Source organism: Botrytis fragariae (assembly GCF_013461495.1).
Source record: "Botrytis fragariae strain BVB16 chromosome Unknown tig00000061, whole genome shotgun sequence".
Lineage (NCBI taxonomy): Eukaryota > Fungi > Ascomycota > Leotiomycetes > Helotiales > Sclerotiniaceae > Botrytis > Botrytis fragariae.
In genome coordinates, this window is record NW_023500994.1 from 9,717 (window position 1) to 31,435 (window position 21,719).

At 41.7% G+C, this 21,719-nt stretch overlaps 2 protein-coding genes across 2 annotated transcripts; both read right to left on the reverse strand.

Annotated features, from left to right (window-relative positions):
* Nucleotides 1–6,303: 6,303 nt before the first annotated feature.
* Nucleotides 6,304–8,038, reverse strand: Bfra_008121 (putative major facilitator superfamily transporter protein; the record flags this gene model as incomplete). Its single annotated transcript, XM_037338485.1, has 3 exons — nucleotides 6,304–6,885; nucleotides 6,933–7,508; nucleotides 7,565–8,038. 3 exons carry the CDS (start codon nucleotides 8,036–8,038, stop codon nucleotides 6,304–6,306), a joined length of 1,632 nt encoding a protein of 543 aa, XP_037191791.1.
* Nucleotides 8,039–10,723: 2,685 nt separating this feature from the next.
* Bfra_008122 (putative c6 zinc finger domain-containing protein) lies at nucleotides 10,724–14,356 on the reverse strand (the record flags this gene model as incomplete). The annotated part of the gene is made up of 6 exons (XM_037338486.1): nucleotides 10,724–11,006; nucleotides 11,061–11,514; nucleotides 11,567–11,757; nucleotides 11,810–11,911; nucleotides 11,961–13,487; nucleotides 13,536–14,356. The coding sequence occupies 6 exons, from the start codon at nucleotides 14,354–14,356 to the stop codon at nucleotides 10,724–10,726; spliced, it is 3,378 nt and encodes a 1,125-aa protein (XP_037191792.1).
* Between the last annotated feature and the right edge of the window lie 7,363 nt (nucleotides 14,357–21,719).

Here is a 21,719-nt window from a genome sequence, read left to right on the forward strand (position 1 = left end):
CAGGTGAGTTGGAATTGGGTCGGCTTGAGCGCACAAATGTCGAACGTGTCGGAGATGCGGAGAGGAAGAGATTCGTACACCGCTCGGATAGATATTTGATCGAGAGCAGATTTCTTTCCCAGATTGACTGGAGTCTGAGCTTCGATGGGTACTGTTTCTACCACACTAGTCTCTTTTGGAGACGCAATGGGTATCTCTGGTATAATCGTTGCTATGCTCTGCTGTTTGCTATCCAGCTGGTGGTACATCTGGTCCAATCGGATATCCCGATTGTCTGCGTCTTTCTGCCTCAAGCGACTGATTCTACGGTTTTGAAGGTTGTTCTTGGTTAAAGGTATATTCTTTGATAATGAAATAGTAGGAGGACGCTCCGCAGGCCAGTCGAGACTTCGATTGAAACAATCTACCTTAACTCGAGTCTCTGCCAGCCACATGCGGCCTAAGATCACACTGTATGACCCTAAGTCGGTAATGAGGAATGGTAGATAGGACTGTTGTCGAGCGTCGATAGTAAAATTAAGAAATGTATAATGAGTGATTGCTTTACCTCTTGCGCCATTGTAGCTTTTGACTTCAATAGGGAGATCAAGCGGTAAATAACGAGGTTTAAACATAGGAAATAGTAATGTAAGGAGTGTCTTGTCGATAAAAGCGAAACCGTTCGCTCCGGAGTCTATGAGAGATTGAGTTTGGAATGAATATCCATTCTTCGAAAGTGTGCAGGGTAGGCTCATAGAGTCACCTCCCATTAATTTGTCAAATCGAGGAATCTCATGTCCCGGATCGCGCTTAGGAGGGAACTTCTACCTAAGCGTGTTGATTTAAACGTTGGTCTTCGGCATTGCGAGCGGACTCGACAGCTTCCGCTTGCACTTCTGGGTTCAAACCCTCCTCGGCGTCATGGAAATCTTCGCGGGAATCTTCATCCTCTCCAGTTTCTTCGATTTCGGCCATAGCGCTAAAGTTGCCTGTACGTGGGGTCGAACCACGGTTAGCTCCCGGCGAGGGAGATGTAGTACTACGATTGAAGTTGTTTCCTGGAGACGGAGTAGTGTTTGGTCTAAAGGTTCCTGTGTAGCCGTTTGGAGTGCGAGGGGGATTTTGGGAACGAGACTGAGGAGATGGGGTAGAGTTGTCATGTATACGGAAAGTGCCCTTAGGTGCGCTTTGTGTAAAAGTACTATCAGTGACTTTCTTGTTTGGAGTTTCTTTAATCTGTCTGTGACGGTTACGTTCTCGAATAGTAACTTCGAGTTCGTCAATCTCCGTAAGCTTGCTAACAAGGTCTTTGACAGTGGTACAATCTTTGATATGGAGGCCGATAGCTCGTCGGAGGAAATCGGATATTTTTCTTTCCAAATCGCGAAAGAGAGTCTTGTCATCGGTGATTTCCGCTTGTGTAGCAAGCAGTCGGAACTTTCGATACCATAATACAAAGTTACCTTTTTGGGCATTATTAGGCATAACCCAGTGTTCATACTCAGTTCGTGCATGATCGACTTCGGCAGGATTCTTATAAATTGCTGCGAGCTCATCGACCAATTGCAGTCCCGTCAAGAGGGGGACTTGGGTGTACAAAGAGTACAGATGTTGTTGAGCTTCTCCTTCCGTCTGATCTGCTACGTAAGATCGGCGTTGCGATTCCGAGACGAACGATGTCGCATATAGCTCTAATCGTTCTGTAACCAATAGCTGCCATAGACCTGCTTTTGGTTCCACACCATCTTTAAGTTTTGACGAGAGATTGGTGGGTTTCGGAATGTATGGTTTTTCTGTAAGGACAGTATCAGAACGAAAGTGGGGTGTTTGGTGGGGTAGCGAGTCGCGATTGGGTGCGACTGCCGGCGAGTGGGTACTCTTTTCTGAATGAGAGCGAGATCGTCCCGAGGTGCGTCCTCGAGAACGATTTTTCTTCTTTCCAGGCGTAGGAGCATCCTGCTCGACAGATCTCACAGGAACGTCAGGAGTCCGGACTCCGCTCTTCTTGAGAGAAGATGCGTGAGGTTGCTGAGAGATGGTATGAGACGGACTGGCGGTACTTTGAACATCATTAACTTGTGCTTGTAATCTAGCGACTTGCTCCCGTAAGAACTCGAGTGCCTGCGCTTGATCTGCGATCAATTGCATTTGGGCATCGATTTGAGCAGTGTCGTCTCGAGGTTGATGAACAGTTCCCCTTTCCTTGTCCTTTCCCTTCCTACCAAGGTTAACACCAGATCCAAAGACGACGTCGTTATCGCTTGCATAAGTCTGCTCTCGATCGGATTGAGCAGATGGGCCGACTGGGGACCGTTGTACGCCAGACGTTGATGCGAATGGATTGACACCGGGATCGGTAGGTGTAGACATAGTAGTGGTACTTGTAACTCGTGTATTCGTTGGTGAATTATCTTCGTCGAGGATTAGTCGGAATAGATCTTCTTCCTATAAGTGATATCGAATTCGTACGATTCACCCAAGAAGGTGTTAAGTTATAAGGTATTATTTGATCGGCCACCAGATGGCCGTACGGTCGTATAGTGAGTTGTAGATAATGTGACACTTTGCCTTAGAAGAACTGCGAGAGCAGGGTACAATTTATCCTTAGAATCTACAACTACAGAATCGAGAGCAAAGCGCTCATAGAGCGCTCCTATATACTAGCTATGTACACGTGATCGTGCACGTGCGCGTACGCGCACGTGAGCGATCGCATTGCGATTGAGTGCGATCCGTGACAATATCAAACTCTATCTGATCTTATTAATATAAACAAAATCAGTATCAAATCAATAAGGTAGATAAAAAGAAAATAGAATAATAGAATAATAGAATAAATAAGAAGAAAGGGTATTTCTCGATATAAAGTTTAGCACCTTACTAATAAAAGAATAAATTGAACTATAAAAAGAGAGTTTCCAGTATATAAACATTGATTATACAGTAAATAGTTTCAATCTATTAGTTATTGTATTACAAGCCCTAAGTGAAAGCAAAAAAAACTAGCTTTTTTAATAGATTTATATAAGATCTATTATTTTCTATATATAATTAATTCTTTAGATAGAATACAATATAGATATTTAGGATCTACATTCGTAGGTACTATGTCTTCCGTATCCTTCTCAAACCAATAAAAAGGAATTAAAATATTTAAAACTATATATAAAAAAGATAATAATAAATATATCAAAGGATTTTGTAATATAGATTATACAAGAAATAAAAGTTCTACTAAATCCATTAGTAGCTATATATTTATATATACTAATAATCTAATTAACTAAAGAACTAAACTACAATCTGTTGTAATACAAAATATAGTAGAGTCCAAGCTAATTACTATAAATTTAGCTATTAGAGAGACTATATATTTAAGACATATACTACAGAAATTAAATCAATTTAATCAAAATAAATTCCCATTATATACGAATAATACATTGGCAAAAGCTATATCGGATAATCCTATATATTACGATAAAAGCAAGTATATTGATACTAAATATTATTATATAAAAGATCTTATAAATAAAGAATATTTAGACCTAATATGAATTTCTACAGAAAATCAATTAGCTAATGGATTAACTAAGCTATTAGAAAGAATCAAATTATCAAGATTTATTGATATAATTCAAAATTTTAATAATTATTATTATTAAAATAAAAACATATATAAAAAATTAGTACTCTTTTTCCCTTTAAAATAAGAAGGTTTTTAATGAGACTAATATATATATATTTATATATATAAAAAGATGATACATATTAAAGGGGACTATTGTTTTAATTAAAAATAATATAATATATATATCTTTTTAGTAGCATTCAATTCAGTATTAGTATATTATATAATCAGATCACATGATTGTCGCCTATAAGCTTACGAAAGCGACCATTAATCCGAAAACGACCATTAAGCCGAAAACGGCCATAAGTCCGAAAACGGATATAAAAATAAAGAATATGAAAAAGGGCTTTATTTCGAAAGAATGGACGGATTAGGAAGAGATCTACAAGAGATTTATGAAAGCGGAAATACTGAATTAGAAGGAAAAAGCATAAAAAGAGGCTTTTTTCCCTTGAATGTAAAATAAGAGAGATCACTATTCAATACAGATTCTTTAATATCACGTATCACACTGCTTATATAATCCATTTTAGTCGTTAACCAGAGCCAGCTTCCATATTACATATTATTAGCCTATGACCTACGATAAAAACATTTAAAACATTTAAAACAGTTAAAACATTTAAAACATTTAAAACATTTAAAACATTTAGAAGATTTAGAAGATTTAGAAGATTTAGAAGATTTAGATGATTTGGAAAATTTAGATGATTTAAAACATTTAAAACATTTAAAACATTTAAAACATTTAAAACATTTAAAACAGTTAAAACATTTAAAACATTTAAAACATTTAGAAGATTTAGATGATTTAGATGATTTAGAAGATTTAGATGATTTGGAAAATTTAGATGATTTAAAACATTTAAAACATTTAAAGCATTTAAAACATTTAAAACATTTAAAACATTTAAAACAGTTAAAACAGTTAAAACAGTTAAAACATTTAAAACATTTAGAAGATTTAGAAGATTTAGAAGATTTAGAAGATTTAGAAGATTTAGAAGATTTAGAAGATTTAGAAGATTTATGATACGCTAAGACTAGCGCACCTGCATACATAGATATATATATAGCCTCCCGTAGTATAAATGAGAGCTTCGTCCTTCTTTTATACTGGCAGCCAGGATCAGTTTGTTACTATATCGCAGGTTCAACACTGGGAGCACAATCACGGCGAAGATCAGTCATCGGGTTCATCGGATCAGTAGAGCTAAGGGAATGACAGTTAGTAAAGGGTTAGGGGAAAGGTTATGAAGAATAGTGTTTGCTTTAGTTTTACTCTTGTTTTCCTTTCTTTTCTTTTTAGATACTTACAAAGTGTATGAACGTTGATCATATAGTGAATAGCTTCAATCCATTAGCTACTGTATTACAAGTCCTAAGCGAAAGCGAAAGAGACTAGCTCTTTCAGTAGGTCTATATAAGACCTACTACTTCCTGTACATAGCTAGCTCTTTAGACAGAATACAACATAGACATTTAGGACCTACGATTACGTGGGTACTACGTCTTCCGTATCCTTCTCAAACCAATACAAAGGTATTAATACTTTTAAGCTTGTAGTAGAATCTCATTTATGCTTATGCTTAAAATGTAGCTTTGGTTTCATGAATTTTCCTATGAGGATATAGGGAAGGTTTCTTGAGGGGGGCATTTGGTACACTAAGACTAGCGCATCTATATACATAGATACGTATATAGCCTTTTTATAGTATGAATGAGAACTTCGTTCTTCTTTCATACTATTCACATACCAAAAAGCAATCAACTATTTCAGTTATTTAAATAAAATAAAGATCTATATAAAGAAATAGGTTTTATTATAATATAAAGTTTTATACTTAAAAATAATTATTAGTTTTATTATTATAATTAGAAGAATTATAATTAATTATAACCTTATTAAATTTCTATTTGAAATCTAGTTTAAATTATTTTGAAAGATCTCTAGCTATTTCCATATAACCCTAAAGGCAGCTCTTGTAATAGTTAGAGTGAATACAAGGTGACGACTAATATAATAATAATAAAAGTATAAATGAGTTCTAAGACTTTTTATTAATTCCTTTAGAACCTTTTTCCAAAGCTATATATATATAAATTCTTTAGCATTAGAATAATAGTCAGTCTAATACCAATTTTATATTAATGCTCCTAATACTACATAGTACAAGCATAAGCATAGATTCTAAATAATATTAAAAATAACTACGGAGAGTGCTAGTAAGCCTGTTGTTATTTTTAGTTGTAAAGGGCCAAGCAAAAGCTCGTAGATTGTACAACGGTAAATAGAGTATATAAATAGAACGACTGGATTTTCAGATCCATCTTCAAATGAAATATCATTCCCCTCCAATCCTTATATTCGTCGCTACTACTCGTATTATAAGAAATCCTCCACCACTTCATTCTTCTAAACATATCAATCCCTAGCCTGACGAGTGCTGTTCCAACCATAATCCTATTCTATCCCAATTCCCAATTACCCGATCTATATCCCAACGTGGTCATTATTTCGTATCCAATTCGTTAAATGCAAGAAATTCTCTTGAAATCCCATCTCCAATACATTCCTCATAATCCGAAAGTCCATCCATAAAACCAGATCATCCTCCCTTCCCACCGCTACCTTCCCCCTTTCTATTTTCTTCCTTTATCATCACCTCCATCATCACCCAATTGCATTTCTAACTCTCCCCCACAGACTCTTTTCCGTCAATCGCATCCCTCCACCCTCTCCCCCACCTAACAGCCGCCCAAGTCGCCGCACTACTAACCACCAAAAACCCCGCACTAATCGTCGAAAACCAACCTACCCCAATTTTCTCCACTGCCGGCAGCACCGTCGCACTTCCTGTCGCCGCAAACAAATATCTAATCATATAATTTCCTGCAATGACCTCCGCACCATTCCTCTGCATCACATCCAAACAATACGTATTCAGACTTGGGAAACAGAAAAGTTGCGCCACTCCTTGCAAGAACATCATGATAACGGGAAGCGGGATACCGCCAAAATCTTTTTCAACAGACCAGCCGTAGAGAAGCATGCAAGCGGGGATGACAATTCCCATGAAGGGGAGAGCGGAGCGAAGTCGATCTTCTGGGATGCGGGTCCCGCGGATACGGATGTATTTGTTGGTTATGTGATCAGAATAGCGGCCGCCGAAGAATGTTCCGACGATGTATCCCATGCCTGGGGCGAGATAGAAAAGACCAGATTGGATAGGAGTGGTGAGATGGAAGCGGGGATTAAGAACGTAGCGAATCTGTAAAGTTCGAATATTAGTTTTGTTCTTTACTCGGCGTTGCTTACCCAGAAGAGAGGCAAGGTAACATCATATCCTATCATATAAGTATGAGGAATGGGAGAGCTTACAGGAGTCAAAAGCGAATACATATTCCACACCAAACTACTACTCGCCAAGGCCACCATGATCAAATTCGGATACTTATAAAGTTTGATGACTCTCCAAGGATTCAACATTCCCCATAGCACTCCTGCTTTCCTCTTCCAACTCATCCCAACCAATTCATCCTTCTTCATTCGATGAATAGTTTCGGGTAGCAAGAAATAAGCTCCAATCACCGCACATGCAGCCAATGCAGTTTGCAGCCAGAAAATTACACGCCAAGATTGGAATGTGACAATTATACCCCCAATAAAGGGCCCGAGTGCGGGTCCGATAAGTGTGCCAGAAAGAAACCAACCCATTGCAGTTCCACGTTCCGTTGGACGATAGATATCCCCGATACAAGCTGCGCCGATAGTGAGAAACGAGGTTCCTTGAAAGGCCGTCAGGATACGAAAGATAAAAAATGCGGGAAGATTGGGAGCGAGCGCCGTGCCAATTGAGCAGGCTGTGAAGAGGAAGGATGTTATGAGGGAAATCTAAGATTTTTTAGTATTCTCAACCACATATCAAATTAAATGAACTGGAAGCGTACCCATCTCCTCCCATAAACTTGACTCAATGGGCCCCACACCAATGGACTCAATCCCATAAACAACATATACAACGCATTACTCAAATTGATAATGGTACCGGTACTATGATACGTATTCGCCACCTCTGGCACCGCTGCCAATACCGTGGTACTGCTAATCGGAGCCAAGAAACTGCAAAAGGAGAGCAGAGCAACGATAACGAGTTTGCGATTGGGCGGAATGCGGTCGTAGATGGCATCGGGGATGGAGATATTAGAATATGTTTGTTGAATTGGCGCATCTTGAGTATTGGAGATGTGCGAGGCGATTGGGGCTAGATTCGAGGGTGGTTGTTGAGAGGGAATGGAGCTACTTGTACTGTGAATAGAATAAGTATCGGATGCTTCATGTGAAATGGTCGATTCGTCTTTTTGGTGAGGAGATAGTTGTCCATGGCTCGTTGATAGATCATGGTGGTTCAGACTTGAAGCCATGATTCGAATTGAATATTAAAGAGAGATGTATATGTAAAATTTTGAAATATACGTCATCCGTCAAAAAGCAAGCGAAGGATATATTAAAAGAGGCCCTGCGGATCATAAAAGGCAATCGAATGATTGAAGCAAAGAACTAACAATTGATCCAATTAATCCAGGTGATCCCACGAATGATGATTGATCCGATTGAACTGAAAGACCTCCGATTCTCAATGAATCCAAAAGGAACGAAAGACTCGGGTTACATGTATATATAGAGAGAGAGAGAGAGACAGAGAGGGAAAAAAGATGGAGAAACAGAAACAGAAACAGAAACAGGAAAGAGAAAAGATTTCAATCCCCTCCCCATGAGCATGAGTCAAAGACCGGTAAGCAACCGTACATACTCGAGTGCCACACCTACTTTTCCCCTTTGCCCTTCACTTTCCCATTCCCCTCATCCCACGAGTGACTGATAAGCAATTGCTATCGCACCATAGCAGAGGTAACATATCCTATCCTATCCTATCCCATCCATCCCAATCCATCCCAATCCAGCCCAACCTATTCCCCTTCCTATCTAAGACCATGCTCTCTGGCCGATAATCGGCTTCCCTAGACTTCATTTCCAAACATTTCCCACCTACCGCTCCACCTACCGCTCCACCTCCCCAGTAAACTTTCCAACCTTATCGACGTTCCAATATTCTGCGTGCACACTTCTGCAAAAACAGTTTAGCTTTCCACACCACGTGACTCAAAAAGCTTAACCTGCATATTCAAGAGGGGGAAGAGTGTTGTGATTGGTGTAATTGATTCAATTGATTTTTTTCCTGCCTTTTAACTCGAGCATTCTACCCACTAAATAAGCCTAGTATTGCAGAAAGTGGGTACGCCGTTTTTCCGAATCGACTTTTCCGTGTTATTGCCGGAACCATTATTCTCGTTGCACTTTCCATCTTAGGACAATGAGTACCTCTGTAGAGATCTAGCCCTACAAGAAGTATTTCTGGTCCACGAAAGTGACATTCCAATGCATATGCGATACAGAGAAGAGAGTCACATAGATTCATCGTTGTTGAGGTAATTGATATTGAGTATTATATCATTGGTCTTCTTGTATGCATGTCCAACTATTTGTGGGTGGTGAAAATATACATACATATGCATACCTACACACACACATATACAGGTACATATCCGAGGAAAGTCCATGAACTATAAATGATGAATGTCGGCGTTTTATCTACATGTACAATACACAATTGATCGGCATTCATACCACCTATCTATCTACCGTCCATACACGTTACAACTTCCATCCAGAATACTTACCTGGTACCCACCGACCTACCTCCCGTCAACTCTCATACAGTATATATCGCCTACCCTCAACACCCTACAAGTACTCATACATACAACATAACAGGAATGAACCACGCCACAACTTAATCAAAGCTCTAAATAGGTAGATGATACAGCAAATTACTCTCATGTCCCTCAAAAGCTATTTGAATACTCTTACTGAGATCCTACAATAAAATCTATAATAGGAGGCTAGAATCTAGCCATCTCAGACTAGATTTTATACTTTTGATCTAGAATTAATATATTATAGAATCTATTCTATCATAGAATATCTCGTAAAATAAAAGAACCACAAAAGTAAAACAAGTATAACATTAACGGCGTGAGAGTAATTTGCCCTGGATAATAATAAAATACTATCACATGACAACCAAAACAACATCAAAAGTATAATAATGCTACTTGCTCGCTTGCATTTGCTAGCTCGCTTCTACCAAGATGATATTGATGATGATAACAAACAATAACACAAAACGTCCAATCAATACAAAGTACAAAGCACAAAGCACAAACCCTACGCTCTCACAAAACAAAAACAATGCCTTTTTAAACCCAAATATCGCCTCCGCCTATTTCAAAATGCATGCAGGTATGTATATATGTAAAAGTATATATGTATGTAAATATGTACGATACTCACTAGCTAGTTGCTAATGGTATATAACTTATCCTACGGTATCCATTCACACACAAAATGTTAACGCAAACGACCTTTCCTTCCCAGTCTCCAGACATTCAAGATCCGCTTGAGCCGCCATGATAAGATAGACAAAGATGGATATCAACATGAGATGCGATCAAGACGCTTGCCCATCGCACCAATCGCAACGCAACCATATATTTGTAAATGCAACGACATGATTTAACCGCCCATAAACAGCCAAAGTCAAAGTCAATGCCATTCCAATATGACTTGACCGACTTCCCAAACCAAACAATGAATAAAAATGATTCCGACGATGATAGACATAATATATCGGATGTGGCAGGTGTATTAGAGAGGTAAGTAATAGAGGTAGATGTATATGACGTATATAAATTGCGAGTATGCGAGTATATGGTTCTCTTCTCGAAAAAGAACAAAATTGTATACGCATTTCCCCTTCCAGGTTCTTCAGATTTGATATTACAAATATCAAGCCGAAGCATCCGAGAAGTTCGACTTCTCCTGCTTCAACTTTAACGGTTTCTTACGCAAACTCTTCGGAAGCTATACCATGAGAGAAAAATTATTAGCTACACTCCACGAGGTAGAAAATTATCAATGATGTCAACGCAAAGACAATTCCACTCTCAGTAGTAGATTTACCACCTGATTCTAATAGGTGTGTAAAGTTAATACAAGAAGGGATTAGAAAAACTAGTAAAACCTGCTGCGAAAGTGGTAACTTGACGTGCCTGATAGTCTTTCTCAAGTAGACCAGTGTATTTTCCTGCATTGACCAGGATTTTCATATCGGTATAGAGAGCCGATGATCGTGTTGCTACGATCCCCAGGAAACTAAGAGTTCTCTTGAGAAGGTCACTGAGCCCTTGCTTATCAAGAATCCCGTCGAATAATGGTCGGAGAATATTATCGTTCCATGCTGCTTGGAGAGTAAGCACATTGCCCCATTGCCTAATTTGCTGTGTTAGTAGATAGCTCATCCAATACAAGTGCATGTACACTTACGCATGTGCAGTCCCCCATGGATTCGTGACGAAAAGTCTACCCTCGCCTAGACCATGAAAAGCTCTGGTGCTATTAACAAGTGCTTGGATACCATTTTTTGCATAAGCCAATGCTTTCTCGTCAATTTCCTCTGCTGATGTCGCGTATTTATTGATGCTCGGCACCTCAATACCATTTCGGAAGTCGTCTGAGGCGCGTTCGACCGAGTTTGAGGTTGAAACCGCATGTGAATGTTCTAGGATCTTCAAAACGAAATTCCTGTAAGTGATGACTTGAGCGCCGTAGTACTTTGCTCTCATTCGCGCTGTGAGAATGTCACTCGCAGGAGGGTCATTCTCTTGCCAAGTACTTGTTCCTCCAGCTTCTTTCCATCGATAAAGAAATTCTTCTGCGGTGGCTATTGACTCGAAATGGTTGGGATCATGGCGAGTATATACAGAAGGAAATTGAGAGTCTTCCGGAAAAGGTTAGTAGTTTTCAACTAATCTAAGAAATACTAAACATACCATTATCGGGTTTGTAGAACATGTTGTGCAATTGATTGAGGTGCTTGCGTAGGTAAAGTTGGCCCTGATAACTCAACAGAACCATCTGATCGAAACCTTCTTTCACGGCCTCAACGATGTTTGGACTTGGCATATTCTCTTCGAATGTAAGAATTCCGGAATGCGGGCAGGGTAACTCTGCTACGATATCGCTATCATGTGATGTCAGAATTCCGATTCACCAATTGGGCGAGATAGACAAACCTTTCAAGTTGTAAGCACGTCCAAAATGCGAAAATCAGCGGATTGTCCTTTGCCAGAACGGGGAGCCCATCTTGCTTTAACTTTTTGAAGCGATCCAGTTTCCTAATGTCTATGTTAGTCGCATTTCGTTCAGAACCTGGCGAAGACTTACGGTCTCAAAATAACCTGTAGAGCTCTACAAGCCTGATGAATGTACGAATGACTTTCTAAAACCCTTGCAAGTTGTCCGTGATAAAGACCAGCTAAAATGTTCACATGGACATGCTGTAGACTGTTTCCTCCAAGTTGATTTCCAATAATATCTGTAGCCAGTGCGAAGTATGCCAAACCGGGAATAACATCCACATTCCTAGGTCTGAAGCCACTTCTCGCCAGATATGAATCACCTTCTATTGAAGTTCTCCGGCTGCGGGGATAGAATCGATCAACGTTATCCTGAGGTGATGGCAATTCTGAAGATTGGGTTGGAGAGCTTTGAATAGGCGATGGATGGCCATTTCGGACAACTGGAGAATTAATGTGACCCCAAGGATTTTCAATGTCTTTGTCGGAAGGAAGCTCGGGAATCTTCTGTCTTTCTTGACAAATCTTGCCGAGTGCCAATACCACCAGCACTAAAGCTGTACTGATTGAGCGACTTGGATGGCCTGGCTTGACGAATGTCCCGTAACCGCCGGCAACTGAGATTTCTGGAGGTTCTCCAACTCCCGGTGATCTTTTTCGCTTGCTTCCTGGACTCTCGGGCGGCTTCATACTCACGAAACCAGCATGACTGGTATGCTGTGAAGCCAAGTTCTGAACTTGCTTTGGTTTCGCGGAATCTGATGGAATAGATTTGAGAAATGACTCGACCAGAGCATCCAGCCGCCTCGGTATCAAAATTGGATGCATAATATTCATGTGCTCCTTGTAACTCTTGACCAAGTCCAAAACTACACTTTTTCGGAAATCAGGCATCCCATCCGACATAATACTGCCTATAACTGGTGGAGGATAATCTGGCGCACTAGATGGTGGCGTCATACCACCCAATTGACCCCATTCTTCACCAGCTGGAGAAGAGACGTCGGAACTTGTATCGACTGTAGAATCGGCATGATCCGTCATAGGATCTCGGTCATAGCCTTGAGCTAAATCAATTCCTTCTCCCCTTCCGAATAATCTTAGGAGTCCACGTCGTTCTTCTTGCAGCATTGGATATTTTTCGTCCTTCACATTCTTGGGTAAGCCCCCTCCACCGTTTATCATTTGTTTTACAGAAGGGACAAGCAAAAGCCTAGCTGCGCCCGTCGTGTGATTCACTGGTATTAATGGTTGCCCCGGAGGCACAGGGTCGCCTTCCTCCTCCTCCTCGAGTGCACCGGGCGTTGATCCTTCGAGCGGCTGTACTGGACCAACCACTGGCGGATCTATCGGCGGGGCATCATGAAGGACATTCGAATTCGAGCCATGAAATGTTCCGAATTCACCATCAGGCAATTGAACATCGTCTCTCCCTTCTTCTTTCATGTGCCCCTCGATACTTGATAGAGGCCGGCCGGCTCCAACTCTTTCCTGTAACTCGTCCACTCGTTTGTTCAATGATTCAAGACCTGTTTGCAAAACATTGAACAACTCTGCATTGCGGTGTTCCAACCGTATCAAGGCCTCGATGATGTCCGTGGAAGCTTTGTCAATTCTACAATGGTCAGCAGCGTATCAATCATAATCATCTTTTTGAACCTACGGTTTAGGTGGCGGATCTCGATAATGGCATTCGAAATTCTTCTCTTTACAACTACCACAAGCCGGTCGCCCTTCGTCGCATTTTGCCTTCAGATTGCGACAGCTATCGCATGCCTGCGCCGCGCGTTGCGCTTTCCGAGGCTTTGCAGGTTGAGAATAAGGTGTGACTGAATACTGTTCTCGAGGAGGAGGATGGGGATGACCTTGTGGCGGACCATACATTGACATAGCCCCATCGAATGTCGGTGTCGTCATCGGACTTGTAGAGGGGGGTGGGGGTTGAGGCTGATACATGGGAGGAGCGGGGTTATTATTATACATCTGCGGAGTGTGTTGCGGAGTATGCTGCGGAGGTGGAGGCTGATCGAATCTGGGTGGGAAAGGCCTTCCTCTTTCTTCAGCGTAAGGTAGATTTACATGATGATCTGTGCCATTGGTTGTCGGTGGTGGCCTGTGTTGTGGCGGTTCTTCTGAAGGGTCTGGCTTCACGATGGGTTCTCGAGGGCCGTTGTGCCCATTGTGTCCATTGTATGAAGGTATGGGAGGTGGTGGTGGATGTTGATTATGTATATTGTGGTAAACATGCGCATGTCCTGAGGTAGGGCGATGAGGGTCTTGATGTTCTTGGAAGTTGGGGTGGGGAGGTCGTCTATCGAGGGGGTGGGCATGAGAATCGGGACGAGAGAATGGACCGCTATTATAGGGAGGTTGTAAAGGAGGAAGGGCCCTGGAAGGGTTGGGCTGATTGGGCTGCTCGATCGGCCAAGCAGGACCGGGTCCTAATCTTGGTCGCTTTGGATCTGGTTGACCATTGTCCATCATTGCGATTCATACAAAAAAGTTAAGTGACCACAACAGCTAAGGCCATGGACTGCGGTCGAGCGCGGCGGCTTCTTACAGGTTCGAGGGAGAACACAGAGACGTAGAAGAGTTCAGTGGAGAATCATCTGCGCAAGTATGTATTACGGACTGACGTGTAGGTAATCATGTGTGTGATGTAACGAATGCCGCGCAACTGAGTAGTGAAGGAAGGTTAGATGGAATGGTAAACCGGTCTGCTTGAACAGGGTTTGAGATGATCAGCCATATTTCCCTCGGAAAGTAAGGTAGAGTAGTAACGAGCTATCTAAGAGCTACCCGGGTACCAAGCAAGTGGTCCCTTGAATACAGTTTTGCGCTGGAGTAAGGCGCGACAGAAGAAGTGATATCCATGAGAAATTTTAAAACATACATTACCTTGGATATTGATTAGACCCTTTCAAGTAGAGTTCAGGATCTGCTCTGCAATGCAACTTTCTAGGTTACTTTCAATTCTTTCTTGCTTGCTGAGAAAGATTTTATGAATAATAATTCTTGAGGGGGTTTTAGGTTGGGGGGAAAATTGGATAAATAATAAATAATAAATGAATAATAAATAATAAATAATAAATGGATAAATAAAAGGATAATTGTTGGAACGATTGGAACGATTGAATGAATAAGTGGTTATCTAGGTCCTGGGATGTTTTGGGGGGGGTGCTTTGTAAATTGTATGTAAACTTTTAATAGCTGAGGCGGGAGCTAGGATTCAGGGAGTCAAGGATTCTTTCGCTTTCTTCGTTTTCTTCGTTTCTCGTTTCTCTTAAAATTTTCCCTCTTTTTTCTTTCTTTCGCGTGCGTGAAGGTGGGATGGTAATGTGTACCCAGCTGATATATTCTTTTAGATTGAGTTTTGAGTTTGGGGGTTTTGGATCTAAGAGTAACCTGGTACGTACTTGCAGCTTAGTAAAGAGCGGGAGTAGGCACGGTACGTCGAGTAGTGTACGAGTAGTGTGAGAGTAGTGAGGTACGGTAAAATGGTCGAATCAGATTTCAAGATGATTGTGGGATTGCGTTTGTGTATGTATGTAGGTAGGTAGGTGAGAAGGTATGTATGTATGTATGTGTGTATGTACGTGTGTATGTATGTATGTATTTCTAGGATCTCTTGGCGCGTTTTCTTTTCTTCTGTTGCGGTATGGATTGTTAGAAGGAGAGGAGAGGAGAGGAGAGGAGAGGAGAGAGGAAAGAAGAGACAAGAGAATAGAAGAGAGAGAGAGAGAGAGAGAGAGAGAAGAGAAAGAAAGAGAGTGCGGACGAGAGACAGAGAAATGTAAATCAAAGCATCGACTATCGAATTGCGCAAATAACAATAGAAATATAATGGATATATAGGTGAGCACAATACAATACAACACAATACAATAAAATACAACACAATATATAAATGAACAGAGATAGAGAGGAACAGAAAGGAATTGATTTGCAAAGGAGGCAAAACAGAGCGACCAAGCAAGCAAGCAATACTCCCGAACCAGTCGTTTAATGACCGAGGCGTGAGTTTTGTGCAGAAATGGTGGATGGATGGATGTTCTGCTTTCTTTCTTTCTTTCTTGCTTGCTTGCGTTCTTGCTGTGGATTGTTGTTGCCGTCCTTGAATGGATCCTGATGACATAGTAGAGATGATTGTGATAATGCTAGAAAAGTTAAAATGTCCCTTTCTTGAGTCTCTCCCCACCACAATCATACAAATTCAATCAAATCAAATCAATCAATTGTTCCAAAGAGCGAGAAAAGAAGAGAATGAAAAAAAACAACCTTGAACCCGTCAAAAAGTTCAAAATAACTCCACTCCAAACTTATTGTTGCCCCTTCTCTCGTCTCCTTTTCCAATTTCAAAAATTAAAAAAAGAAGACTCTCAGACTCTAACCTAATTTTATGCCAGCTTGCTTTGATTTTTTTTCCTTGATTACCAGCAGATGATTCAATCTTTCGACCTTCGGAAACGATGGGAAAACGCTTCGAACATCAAGAGATGCCACCACGGGAAATCAATGAACAATCAAGCAAACTTCACAAACTTTGGGTTAAAGTCCAAAGAGCACGATAAGGATGGAGGTGATGGCTTGATAGGTGAAAATTAAGGTAAAGGGAAAAGGTAAAAAGAAGGTTCATGCAAGTAGGTATCCAAAAAATTGATGTACTAACCCGTGTCTTCGTGACTTGGAATGTATGGAAGCAGACAAATGTGTAGTGCCTGTGTTACTTGATACGGCGCATTCGAAAGCCGTTGAAGATGAAGAAGATACGATCGAGTTGCAAGGCTCAGTATGCTGGTAGGCTGGTAGGCTGGTAGGCTGGTAGGCTGTTATGCTGTTATGCTGTTATGCTGGTGGTTAGATGTTGGTTGCTGTCGTATACCCTTCCAAGATCTGCGTTGTTTGGTTCGTCTCTCCGTCGTCTCTCTTCCGCGGGGCAGCGCACTTTTCGCGATTCAAGATTCGAGTGTTCAATGGCGGTGCAGTGTTCACTATTCAGTGTTCAGTGTTCACGAAAGCTTTCGTGCCCAGTTACCCGGTGCCAACCACCCGAGAATAGGCGATATAATGCTTTTGTGGGTAGGTAAGGTTATGTTGAAGTTGGAAACAGTTTAGATTGACAAGGGGGAAGAAAGTGTAATAATGTAAGGTGGGATAGTAGGTAGTCTGTGTGTGCAATGCGAGTATGCTTAATGGGTTGAGACTAGGATGAATGTGATACCTGAGCCGGCTGGAGCTTGATTTGGGGAATGAGGCGTGGTAAGAAGTAAAAGTATGGGATGTGGGATATGGGAAAGGTGTGCGAGGGGCAAGAGGGGGCCGGGTTACGGTTGATTGATTCTACGAGCGAGGTGGTATTAGGTAGGCTGGATGAAGGTATCAATCAATTCATGCTATTGGAAAACGATATCGTGATTCGTGAATGCCGCTCCGTCAATTAATGATTCCAATATCAATCTTCTTTCTCATTGCTGTAGCTTGCCATCTGCCAATTGCTTGCTCTCACCCGTCCACCTTTGCATCCCACTACTGCTGGTATCAAATAATGCTACCCCTACTGAATGTAAGCTTTGCCCAGGAGGGTAATTCTTTATTTTGTTTTGTTGAGTTGAGTCTATACGATGTCAATGGCTGGCGAAGGGATTGACGAGGAAATGATAGATAAAAGGGTCTAGCCATCGAATGCCATCCCAAGTGGGACAACCTAGTAGACGATCCATTTCCATTTCCGACATGGAAAACTCTGCGTACGAGATTTAATGAGCGAAAATATAACATGTCACTGTCGATGAGAAACACAAGCCTTGTGTATACTGTACCAACGTCAAAGTACTTAACATACCAGCGTACCACCACATGATATCTCATCTCTCTTCAAAACATATACACAACATCAAACTTCAACCCAAAGCACCAGCAAAGTATAGATTCCTCGCAGTAAACTCTTCTCACCATCCCAACCCCAACAACAACAACAACAACAACATCATCATCCAGAGAATTATGTCCGGATCTGTGTACACCAGCATGTCGGATCCCAGGAATGCGAGCCAGTAAGCAGAGGATGTAGCACGTCGTCTCAACCTGCCCAATGATAAATGTGGAGGGATTGATAGTCTCGTCTGGCCCTATCTGTAGAACCATCACATCCAATGCATTTTAGCCACTTTATCCAGTGCAGAACAAGCACATTCTCCTCATTCGAAGCTTTCTACTGGGAAGGATGCGGGGGCGTCAGTCACTTTCATGTGTATTGCCCATAGCCAAGCTGGGGGCTTGTCAGGTTGTCAGCCTCGAATGTCGTATGACCTGCTCCTTACAACATTCTAAAACCGTAACTTTTGTGATGACATATTATTCGATGTTGCCCTGCATATGTAGAAGTACAAATTTCACACTCCCAACTACATGCATTATGGAGTACGTACGTACATGCCCAGCGTACAAATCGTAACATGAAGGAAGCTCTTCGCCATTTCATCATTCTCCAAGATTCCCAGAAATTCTCACAAATTCCCACCAGCTTATGATTGATGAACAACAGGCCTCCTGGCCATGGTACATACCGATGCCTTGGACATGGGAGGCACCACTCTTCAGCACCCATTCTTCTACGCACCATTGTCCTGCATCAGAATCCTTCGCCTCATCAAATCCATGGAAATTAATCGGTAATGTCTCCGTGCCCCAGTATGCTCCCTGAGCCCTCTGTCATGAAAATGAGCTGTGGATATCGATCCATCATTTCATTTTCTGGAAGGAAGGAATTTTCAAAGAAGTCCCTGCCGGCCTGGGTATCCTCATCTCCCTGGCCCCGTTGCTAACTCGCTTTGGCTCGGACTTCCTGTGTCTTGGTAAAACAAGAAAAAAATGGAGGCAGCAATTCACAAGAGATTTCTTTCTGGAAGGGTCAAAGCGTGCTAACAATGTCACAAACTCAGTAATTGAAGTGTAACAAAAATGTCCACATTGATGATCGTATCAAAATCAAGAACTCCCATCACGCAATGTTTTTGCCTCTTTCACCTCTTTTGCCTCTCTTGCCTTCTTTTCTAAATACAAATGATTTCATTTGTTTCTCAATCATATGATTGCGATATCTACAATCCCCCGTATCATTCTTGACCAACAATATCAATCATCCGACTCAAAGAGATCCCAGGCTCCCAGGAAGTGATAAATGAGATCAGCATGGAGAACTGCGGGGACTCTAGCAACTGATCCAACGGCTTTCGGGTAGAGCCCTTAAAGTGCTTCTTTTCCTTCCATACTCTGCTCCAATCACAGCGTCGTTCCTGAAAATACTTCCCGAGAACATGACGATAAGTACTGGTACACAAAAAAACAAAAGTACACGTTCGGCGGAACGGGCGCGAGGCACGGAACGATACGTTTACTCATGATTTCTAGCCTCCTTCTAGCTCTACTTACTCAAGAATCAAGAGGGTTTCCGTTCATAAGTGGAGGAATAGCTCGGCTATTGTTCAACTCGAGTCAGTATTTTACAGGAAAAAACAAAATCTACTCGGAGTCTCTAGGACGATTCTAATTTGCGCCGTCGAATGTCTCAGACTCGATGTAATAATGGAACAGATTCAAAAGAAAATAATGCGCATCATCGAAATAGAAAGAAAGAAATGTATGAAGGAGACGGTAAATATGCTCCAATCATGTTTCGTAAGCTCCCCCAAGGAGTCGGGCATGAGTTTCCAAGCCTGTTGACCATATGTAATCGCGGTGCCGTACCGGCGTCTAGAAATATCTGGGACTGAGATTCACGGAATGGTTACACAAAGTTGTTGTGCTCACCATAGAGACCGCGATGCGACGATCGTTATACAAAGGTTGGGTTGGGCATATATGGTACATCGTCGGCGATCAGCACTCGAGGAATACGGAAGATTAATGATTAATGAACAATAATAGAAATCTCTTGCAGGCGAACCAAATCATCGAAACCAGTATCCGATGCAACGGCTCCATTGACTGATGCCCGAAAACTCCGCGGCAAACAAGGATACGCCAAATAAACTTTTTCCACGAAGCTTCCTGTCAAAATTCCGGCACGATCTAAGCTCGTTCGCCATTCTTACCCGGTAATGTACTAAACCACGACTTGCATATTATCCATCTTGCATCGTATCATTTGCATAGTATGACTCTTGTAAGAGATAGATTTAGACTACGGGGACTCAGCGACAATCGTTACGACTGGATGCGGATCATCTGACGTTCCTGGCGTGCAAACGGACTGTGTTATCCGTATGTAGAGATGTAACCTCACCGCTTCTTCCAAGCTACAGGATCGATGGTGCTGATGGAAATGCGATTGATCATTTAGGAGGCTGAGGTTATAGCGCGAGAGACTTAAGGTGGCCGACAGGAAGATGATAAGACGGCTAAACACTAATTGAAAAGGCGGTGCTTCCAAGTTCCATGTAATGTGACTTGTGCCCTGAGTTGTTGATGTTGCTTGCATGTTGGTTAGGTGGAATGTGCGACGAGGGAATCATGTCGCTCATGGTTGCAGATGGTGGTGATTTGCTTCCAGAACCGGTACTCGTTTTCCCATGGCAGATGATAAACTTCCGATGTGACCAATGAGGGTCTTCGGAGGTTAATATGCAACATGCGCAAATCTTCAACTTTTTTCTGACTCGTTACTTGCATTACCTCAAATGGCATGCAATCATTGCAATGTTGTTAGCGAAGTAAACAAAATGCGATTCTGGAAATCAAAACTCTCGAGCTAGATCTGCATCATTTCGTTTGTTTCACAAGAACACGAATATTTGATATATACAATCCTGGCCCTTATAGACGAACTGTTGGTTGATGCTATCGTATATAAGTTATGTGACACGACCAGTAGTATCTGTATACAGTAGTTATACACGTCCGAAACATTCCTCCGTGAAAGAGGCAAATTGCAATGTACCGAATACATGAACTGATAGATAAGAAAACGGTGAACTTTCAACCCCTCCAGAGGCAAGAATACAAAGAGACCATTGGTGAAACGGGACATGTGAAGGCCAAGATTAACCAGGTCCACCTTGTACCATTGTACGGACCTTTTTCCACGTGTCAGCGGAGACGACTTGAACATTCGGACCCTTCGCCCAACCAAAAGCCAACCTTCATCTACCTTACCTTGTTCAACTCGGTCGCTCAAATCTTTCACGCCTAGCTTGACAGAGCTCATTGATGGAAGATTGCTTTCTACCAGTAACCGAGTTAATTTTCAAGGATTAATTACATTCATTTCTCTTGAGCAAGATAGCTAAACGCTATCCTGAGCTATCAGAGTCAGCCCAAATGTCGGTGTAACACGAAGCATGCAAGCTTACTCAGATGTGTCAAATGAGAACGTGAGTGCCAATTTTGATATTTGACCAAGGTCACACAAGTTTGTTTTCGGTGTACACCATCAGCTTTGAACGTCCCAATAAATCGGAAAGCTACGGCGAGACACCATCCGCATTGGTTGCCGAAGATACCGACGTAGATGTCGTATCCGGCTCGTCCCTTAACCGTGAAGGGGCTAACTCGATTGACTAAAACTCTATCACGCCACCGACCCTTCCTGTTTATCTCAATCCTACTCGTATAGCTCCATACCCGTAAAATTGGGCTGGTAAAAAGCAGTCTGATAATGAGCCCGTTCGCCGTTCTGATATCCTGACTGGTCAAATTTTCTTCTTCCGTCAATCATATTGAACCCTTGAGTGTTGGCTGGAGTCCAAAATAGCTCGTCTAAACCCAGTGTGACAGCAACCCCAAATCGCCCGAGATCGTAGTCTAACGCTCTGTGTCGTGGCTGTCTAATATCTACGTATGCTTTATT